Consider the following 9401-nt stretch of genomic DNA (forward strand, 5'->3'; position numbering starts at 1 on the left):
TTTAATGAGGTAATCATAATTTTACTCTGATAGACCTTCACAGTCACGAACTGTATGATTCAGTACATTCATGACAACTAGAACATTGGTGCTTACCGTTAGATACACTGTGAGCATAGTATGAAGGTCACCTTAGGTTGTTAGAGGTAATACTCCTTTTTTATTTTCCTCATGGTCCCTATTGCTGAATAATAAACAAGTATCATTTATATCACAATCAAGCGAAGCATTTAGTAATTAAATGCCTCATTTCATGTCTCCTTTTGGTTGCTGTGATCATCTCCTGCAAATGTCAACTCATGCATCTGAACATTGATGGCTCTTGTAAGGTAAGGAGTCTTATTTTCTTCCTTTGACGTTTCACCCAAAAATGTTCACCATTCTTATCTTCAATCAGAAAATCACTTGGATAGCAGTAGCAAACCTTTTGATTGTTGTAGCTCAGTAGCAGAGTGTGGATCCCATAGTTCTTCACTTGAGCCACGTCACTACTTACTTCCTAGAAAGGAGAAACGTGACAGACCCCAAAGTGAGAAGGAACTAGAATCATGTAAGTTAACAAAAGAGCTGGCTCTAGCTCACCTGGTTCATGATCCACCAGGAGATTGTTGTGCACGCCAGCCGTCAGCCAGACTGCCACCCTCAGACCACGGGCAGAGTGAGCTTCTTAAGAGTCTAGATGCTGATGTGGTCAGACCTCCTGCATCTGCGTGTGCTCCTGAAGAGGATTTTACTCTCAAAGGAATACGAGACTTAGAGTCCCTGATGAGGGAGGATGTAGTAAGGAGTGGTTCTTTGGGAATTCAGAGCAGCTCACTACCTGATTTTCAAAGTACTCCTGTGCAGAACGTCTTGGGAAGCTTAAGCAATCCATTGCACTTATCTAGCCCAGTGGAAAATAATTCCAGTATAAGCACTGAAGTTGAACAAAGTGCCAAGAATAATATAGTAAAAAATAAGAGTTTACCATTTTCCCAGCGTGAATGTCCATCCCTAGCTGAGCTGTTTGAGGAACACAGAGGAAACAGCTCTGGCCAGTGCTGTGCTTTAACTCACCTGTGTGACCAGTCACCTGCCAGCTTGGGCGCCCTTCCCCTGTCACAACTGGCAAGCCGCTCGCAGCCTGCTAACGGAGTATCCGAGTTAACAGGATCTCTGTCATCTTTGGCATTTTGTAAAACTGCTCCCACAAGAGACCTGGAGAATTTATCCCTTTCTGATTTGATTGCAAAAACGATTGAACTAGACAATTCTCAGATTAAGAGAGATTCCTTTGAGGTTAGTTTATCTGAAATAAGGAGTCCTGAAGTTGATTCAACTATTGATCTTAGTGTCTTGATAAAAACTCCAGAGTTTGTCCCAAAGCCTGTAGTTGACCCATCAGTTGCTCTAACACCAGACACTAAAGTTCTGAGTTCAAAGTTAGGGAAACCTTCCAATTCTACCAAGGATAGTATGAAAACCAAAAGAGCCTCCCTTGCCAGGAAAGCTCCTCTCTCTCTGCCGTGGACCAAGGCCCTTGCTGCTAGGCCTTCAGCTTTCGCATCGACGCTGTGTCTTCGTTACCCACTGAGAAGCTGCAAGAGGCGCACTCTTGAGCTCTACAAGACTTTCCTTTACAGCAGACAAGTTCAAGGAGTGTCGGGCACAGAAATAAGCCCTCTTGCAGCGATAACGCCATTTGACTTCAAATCTGCGTCTCCCGATGACACTGTAAAAGCTAATCAAAAGAAGGCGTTTACTAGAGAATAGGGACAGAAGGGAAACTTGGCTACTGTTGTAAGCTTTTTAATCTCAATGTAAAGGGTTTGTAGGATCATTTTATATTATGGGATTCTAATTGTGATTTTTATTAAAATTGTCTTAAGTCCGTCCAGTATAACAACTTAAGTCAAGGATTTTTTGCACTGAGAATTTTTTTCCGATGTCTTGGAGTAATGACTGGTTTCATTTAAATTGCTAGCTCATAAGAGTGTATGTTTACAATGTGCAGATAGAAACACGATATTGTGAATTGGACCTCAGATACTTCATTTGATATCCAACTTTCTTAAGTTTTTTTCTATGAAATAATTTTTGTCCTTTTTTTTTCTTAAATGAAAGTGCAACTACTTAGGATTGTCATAGTATGAAGAGTGTCCTCAGGATATAGGGCATAGCTGAGACATGCTTGTACTTTCAACTATTATATGTATCATTCCTGTTTTATTATTTTACTTAGGTGACTACTGAAACTTTCCTATTAGAAAAACTTAAAATTCTTGATTTTTGCAAGTACTATGAAATATGGTTAAGGTGATTTTTTGATGATGAAATTAAAATCTTTTAAGGGACCATGTATATATTGGAATTGGATTAATACATACATTATTTTTATACATTATATATTTTATAGGTTTTAAGGTATCCTCCTTAAAATAAACATGGAGAATATATTTGGAAGTATGTTTGCATGTTATTTAAATAGTTTGACCAGGTCTCTGACAGTGCTGTAGAGTGAATAATGAGATATGGAGCCGGCCTTCTTGTTCCTGATGGCTGTGTGCCCAGCACTCCCCAAGCTCCCCAGTGGCCAAGCCTGTGAGAGTGCTTGTGCTCAGTAGATAAGGATACTTCTACACCATGGGTCCTCAGCTCCAGTTAGGAGTCACCAGAGAATATTTTCTAAAAGTAGTTACTGTTGCTGCATTTCAGACTGGCTGAGTAGGTTCTGAGGGAGGCCCTGGGGATGTATATGTAGATGATACTTAATGTATCAAGTGGTATATATGTCTGCTTCTCCTGGAGAACTGTGGAGTAAAAATTTTAATGTCAAATATATCAGACCAAGTTAATTTCTAATAATCAGAAATATCAAGGACAAGTTACTAATCAGGGGTAGTTGTCTTTTGCCTAGAATGATAAACAATAGTGTTAATATTCCTTGCATAAGGCTATTTCTTCATAAATATTGAGTAGCTGCCCACTAAACATTTATTTTCCTGTCAGCTGCTTCACTATTTGTGTGTGTGTGTGTGTGTGTGTCTGTGTGTGTGTGTCTGTGTGTGTTTATATGCAGATAGATTTTTCCAGTAGTTTCAGCTGTACATGATACTGCCACATCCAGTATTTTACTGAGCCATAATACAAGTCCCACAATGTGTTTGTAACTATTATTTCATTATTTCTAATGTTTAGGAGATTATAAAAACCACAACATGCATTTTAGGATTAGCATTAAAATTTGGGTTACCCTTTGCCAATGTCTTTGGTTTTCTAGTCTTCTACCTCTAGTGGTTTAGTAGCCCAACTATTTAGATGACTTACGAACTAGATTTATGTGCAGGTAGTATCCAGTTTAGAGTTGAATGTATTCTGAGAGTTTGTAATGCGTAGTACTCATAGATTAAGCCCTATGTACATGATTCTCTTTCCACACAAAGCCAAATATTCAAATATTCATATTCAATTTCCACTTGATCCATATTGAAGAGTATGATAGTATTATTTTACTTTTTATGATAGAGTTGTGTTTTAAGAAGAGAAACAATATGTTGCAAACTGTACTTGGTTAGGTGGGCTGTGTGTACGTGCTGGCTGATTATGATTGAAACTACCACTTAGAGGTTTTTTTCTCATGCAGAAAAGATATATATCGTGTATATATATATATATATCATATATTTACATGATATATATTTTACATATATACACTCATATAAAATTTCTTCTAAAAAATAACTTCCTAGCCTTCCTGTTTCTCTTGACTTGGCTCCTAACCTGTCTGGCATGTGCTTAACAAGGTCTTGTCCTTCAGACTGGGAATGTCACAGTTTCAGAGTGAAGCCGAGAGTCTCCCTGCTGTCTGTCACCCTTGCCGTGGTCCCTGGCGCAGAGCAGGGTGTGCTCATTGGTACTAGGCATTGCGGCCACGCTTTCAGCAAGTGTGTACGGCTGCTGCTGTTGGGACAGGGATGTTGAGGGTTAGGGTTACTTTTTTTCCTTTTTCAAACATCCATGTTGACATGCAAGGGCATCTTTGTGCTGTGATCAGATGCCTCTATTAGCATAGGAATACAGTAAAACTAGTTCTAAATGATGGAAAAGATGTTCAGAATGGTGCCTGCTGCTCTTTGTTCTCTTTCTTCTTTAAAGATCTGCTGTGTCCATGGGCATTTTGTCCTTCTCATTGTAAAGTTCATGGTTCTTTGAATTGTCTAGGACCACTCATCCTTTCTGCTCACCCTGACGCTGTGCCCTGCTCTCCCTGCACCCCTGCATTTTCACCTGTGCGCCCTCTGCTTTGAACCTTCCTTTCTTTTACCCTTTTACTATTAGAGTTCATATTGGTATGGGGCTATCGTGCGTCTAGTTGTCACCCCAGTGATAACACCAGGGAAGGGCTTTGACTATAAAAGGAAGCACTTCAGAGAATATAGTGCAGAGAAAAAGAACGTGTTTGTAAAATGTCTACTGTCTTCTAGATTGGCCTTGAACAGCTTGTGTTTGGATCATTATATATTGAAAATGAATTATGTATCATCAACTTTCTCTTATGTTCATGTATGTATGTATACATATATTTGTTTATAAAATGAGTTCTGTAGTAGCTTAGAAATTGTTTTCTTTATTTTAATAATGGAGTGTGTATAAACAAAGATAATATTGGATAGAAAGGGAAGAATTAATAGGAATTTCTATGATAGTTTTTTATATTTGTACCTGTAATTTCATAAGACTGTAATTGTGTAACTAATTTTCATGCTATGGAAACTTGTCACATTTTGAGTGTATATATACATTTTTATAAAAGCTACATTGAAAGAAATTACAATTCTGAGGTTTTCTTAAATCAAGTATGAAAACATTTCTATAGGAATTTGGTATTTCTGAATGGCATTTTGATAATTTATCCAGAAAGTGCTACTTTTCATCTTACTGTAGACAAAAACCAATCCACTGGGTGGGAAGAAGTTTTTCCAATGTATTCATCATTTATAGTTCTTTTTCCCCATGGGATTGTGCGTACCTGCGTGTGTGTGTGTGTGTGTGTGTGTGTGTGTGTGTGTGTGTGTGTGTGTAATTTGATATTTTATGCCTCATAGAAACACAAGCATTCACAGGTTACTGAATATTAATTTCTGAGGTGATGGTGGGAGGGGCAAGGGTTGAGCGCATACTTCCTGTCTTGTCACGCCTGACTTACTAAAGCAGAGTGTTTTAGATGTAGGCCTTATGCCAAAATGAAGGGCCTGAGGAGTCTTACTTCAAAGAGGGGGTGGATGGAGGCTTCTGCTGATACGCTGCAACACTTGTAACTCGGAAAGAGATCTCTCTGTTTTTGTCTCCTCATCTGAATTGCTACTTCTTGCTTTTTCATTAGTATTGTCCTCTGTTGTCAATGAGAAGCCAGTGTTTATAGTATGAGAGCTTGAAATAAGGAAATAGTGTTTAGCCTCACTTGGGAGCTTATCTGTTGAGGACTCAGACTGTCCAGTGCTCTGTGCAGGCCTGTAAGTGATGGCCACAGTTCCTTGAGTGTGACTTGGGAGTTACAACTACATGTTGGTGAACATTGGTATACCCAGTTTCTGTTCCATGAATCAAGGGGATCTAACACACATCATCTGTCCCACTAGTTCCATCTTTAGCTGTTAGCTTTTGGAAGGACTGCAGAAACATCTAAGGAGTTTGTTGATTAAGTGCATTTCCTCTTAAAATATTTCATACACCAGACTCAGTATAGTTCCTCTGAGATGTCCATAGAATTTCCTCTTTTTTTGCCTAATTGTTGTGCTTTTCTTTCCTAAGGCCCTGTACCTGCTGTGTTTAGTTCATCCATTATGCAGTCTCCCAGGGACATTCCTTGAGCTTCCTCTCCTCTTCTTCCATCCCTCTCCTCTCGTACCTGCTCCGTTCTCTTCCGATTGGAGTCAGGGTATCTTCATATGTGTCTGAGGCTCACTGGATTCTTAGTCCCACCACAGAGGTGATGTTGGGACACCTGCAGACATACATACACTTTTTATTTTCACCTCATAGCAGTTGGTACTGCCTCTGCAGACTTTTTCTCTTGCCTTCCCATATTTTTAAATTATCTCTATTCTTAGAAATTTTCGTTTTTAATTTTTGTTTACTTTTTTGTTTTAACTTCAGTAAGTTTTAGCAACATGTGTATATATTTATCTAAAAGCGGAATTATATGTATTTATTTATAGACTACAGGAAGTAGTCCTTATAATCATTGTTACTCCTGATTCCTGTTTTGCCATTTCTTAAACTTTGGCTTAGTTTGGACAGTAGTTCTTCTGTCACCCATGCTGGCGTCACCCATGCTGGCCCACAGTTGACTGTGTAGCCAGCCCATGCTGACTGCAGCTTACACTGCTCCTCCTCAGCTGCCCGGTTGTTGAGTTGACAAGGTGAGTACCACTGCTCTCAGCTCTTGGGTTATATTTTAGAAGATACATATTTTTTCAGTTTTTAAAACAAGTTTGTCAGTCTTCTCAAGATATTTTGTTTGAAAGTTCTGATTCATTATATTAATATGAAATAATTTATTCTTATACCTTTGACAGAATCTTTTATTTTTTAGCTTCGTGTCTTTAATTCAGTGACACTAAGGGCTAACATAATAAATTTGGTTTCCCCACCAGCATTTTTACCTTTTATAGAAAAGTAGGTTTATTATTAGCCCTGTTATATACAAAAATTTTTTTCTACAAAATTTTTCCTTATCTTGGAGCACTACTAATACTTTTGAATTTCTTTTGGGTTTTAATATTTTTGTAGATTTTGTTTTTCTGAATTATTTTCACGTAGCTTTCTTCCCCTATTTAAGTTTAAAGAATGGATGTTCAGTGATCATAAAGCATCTCTGGAGTCAAGACAACAACTGTTACCATGGATATAGAAGCTTTGCTAGGGTTAAATATTAGTGTTCTCTTAGGTGTTAGTATCAGTCTACTGTGATGTACAGCCCCTTGAATCCTCTCCGCCATGCTAGATCCTGTTTGCCATCATTTTAAGATGACATACACACATAAAGTTAGTTTATGTTATTGGTTTAGAACTTGCTGTGTATCCAAGATTGGTTCAAACTCAGGGTTCTCCTGCCTGACCCCTCTCAGTGCTGAGTTTACATGTCTGCACCACCATACCCAGCTCCCAGCCACCTTAAATGAATTGACATCTCGTGATTAGATCCACCATTGTCTTTTTTACTGAATCCTTTATCTCCTCTTCCTTTCAGAATATCACAAAATAGTTTTGAGTTATTAGCACGATTATGATTTTGTGCCTTATATTTTCATGACAAATAGCAGACTGAATCCCTTGTTTGCTGTAGTACCTTTCTTATTTTCTGTTCTTGTGTTACTAGTATATTGGTTACTGTTTTTGTTGCTGTGATGAGCCTGCCAACCAACTTGGGGAGTATTTGGGCTTACAGTGTGGGGGTAAAATCCATGAGGCCAGAAACATAAGGGTCACATTCTAAACACCTGGTCCTGTTTCCTAGTGGCACGTTTCTTTACTGAGGCTGTACCTTGTGAAAGTTTCAAACCCTTTCAAAGCCCTGCCACTAGCTGGGGACCGTCTGTGTAAATAGATGAGTCTGGGCCTACCTCACCTTAACACAGCTAGCCAGTCCGAGTCTCTCAAGCTCTTGTGGCTTTCTTTTTATTTCTACCCCTCCTCTCTGCGCAGGAGCTTTCTTCCCGATCCTCTTTCTCCATCTTGTTGATTTTGTCTTCCTCTGCATGCTTGACTGCATTGGCTGTATCTGTGTGGGACGCCTGGTTCCTCGCTGAGGTCGGGGACCATCAGATCTCCTAGAACAAGCCACCATGTGGATGCTGGGGACCAGACCTAGGTCCTTTAGAGGAACAAAGTGTTTATTAACTGCTCAGACGTTTCTCCAGCCCTCACTCTAGTTCTAAAAGTCTTTTAGCCTTTAAGCTCTGCTTAGCTATAGTATCTTTACTGTTGTTCATGCTAAAATATAAAAGTATTTTCTGGGGGCTGGAGAGATGGCTCAGCAATTAAGAGCACTGGCTGCTCTTCCAGAGGACTTGGGCTCAATTCCCAGCACCCACATGGTAGCTCATAACTGTCTGTAACTCCTGTCCCAGGGGTTGTGACGCACTCGCACAGACATACATGCAGTCAGATCACCAGTGTACATAAAGTGAAAATAAATTAGATAAATAGATAAAATAAATTATTTTCTTTTCTCATTCATATTCTGCATTCTTCATCTGCTGGTAAGTTTTCTTTATTTTTCTTAGAGTATCTCCCTGTCTCAGACCATTTGAATATTTTTTATTTGAGGAAGAGGGAAATTATTTAGTTTAAAAAATATATTTACTTTATATTTTAAATTCTGTATGTGTGTGTGGTTGTATGTACGCATGAATACAGCTGCCCACAGGAGCCAGCACGTGGCATTGGAATCCCCTGGAGCTAAAGTTACAGGTGGTTTATCCAGTGTGTGTGCTCAGAACAGAACTCGAGTCCATGCAAGAGCAGGAGACGCACTTAACTGCTGAGCCATCTGTCCAGCTGCTGGAAGTTCACACTCAGCAGTGTCACTGAAGAAGAATGGGGAGTGTGCAAGGCTGAACTCAGGCCAGCTTGTATTCTTGACCTTGCTATATTCTACTCTGGGTTCATGTTCAGCACAGTTTTATAATACTTCATTTTCTTCCTTTGACACATAGCATAAACCTTTTACCTTTAATAGTAATTTGTGTGATGTCTAAAATAGTGTATTAAATGTTATCTTTCTTAATTTTGATAACTGTTAACATATATGTTAAAACATGCTAGTAGAAAATACACATAGCCTAAGAATGGGTCCCCCATACAGTTTGTATGAGTGAGTTGTGAAGAGAGTGTCTGAGAGAACATTCAGGCAGCATAATCTGTCAGTTCTCTGCTGTGTTCACCTTGTCACATCTGGGGTGGCGCACACCTTTAATCAAGCACTCTGGAGGGCAGAGGCAGGCAGATCTCTGAATTCTAAGCTAGCCTGGTCTATAGTGAGTTCCAGCCAGGACAGCCAGGGCTATACAGAGAGGGACCTCGTTTCAAAAAAAAAGCTCGTCTTGATAGTGGGTTTATCATGCAGACTCCGTGTAGTGTATCTGTGCCAGGTGTGACCACGGAGAAGGTGTTGTTTAAAGTATCCTGCGACCATGGCTGAGTTATTTCCTACGAGTGCCATGCTCCTCAGACCCCTTGCTCCCCCTTGTGCTTTGCTCCCTTAGACTTGAGAGCGAGAGCGAGAGCGAGAGTGAGTGGTAGAGATGGGCTGTTGGTAGGAACTGCAGCCTCTCTCCTCTCTCATGGCATCCTGGAAGTGTCCTGTGATTGGTATCAAGACAGCCCTTCGTTATTATAACAATAATGAAGGGTTAGGA

The 9401-nt window shown here is 39.6% G+C and overlaps 1 protein-coding gene across 5 annotated transcripts in view; it reads left to right on the top strand.

Annotated features, from left to right (window-relative positions):
• Hbs1l (HBS1 like translational GTPase) overlaps window positions 1–9401 on the top strand; it is a 70293-nt gene that overhangs the window by 10880 nt on the left and 50012 nt on the right. Inside the window, exon 5 of one of the 5 annotated variants that reach the window (XM_021220925.2) lies at window positions 335–2445. The exons of 2 other annotated variants lie outside the window; for them this stretch is intronic. In XM_021220925.2, coding sequence (XP_021076584.1) covers window positions 335–1752 — 1418 coding nt within the window. In that variant the 3' untranslated portion in view covers window positions 1753–2445. 2 more of the 5 variants (XM_029532928.1, XM_029532927.1) reach the window with 2 other exon arrangements.

This window comes from Mus pahari, chromosome 21, assembly GCF_900095145.1.
Source record: "Mus pahari chromosome 21, PAHARI_EIJ_v1.1, whole genome shotgun sequence".
Lineage (NCBI taxonomy): Eukaryota > Metazoa > Chordata > Mammalia > Rodentia > Muridae > Mus > Mus pahari.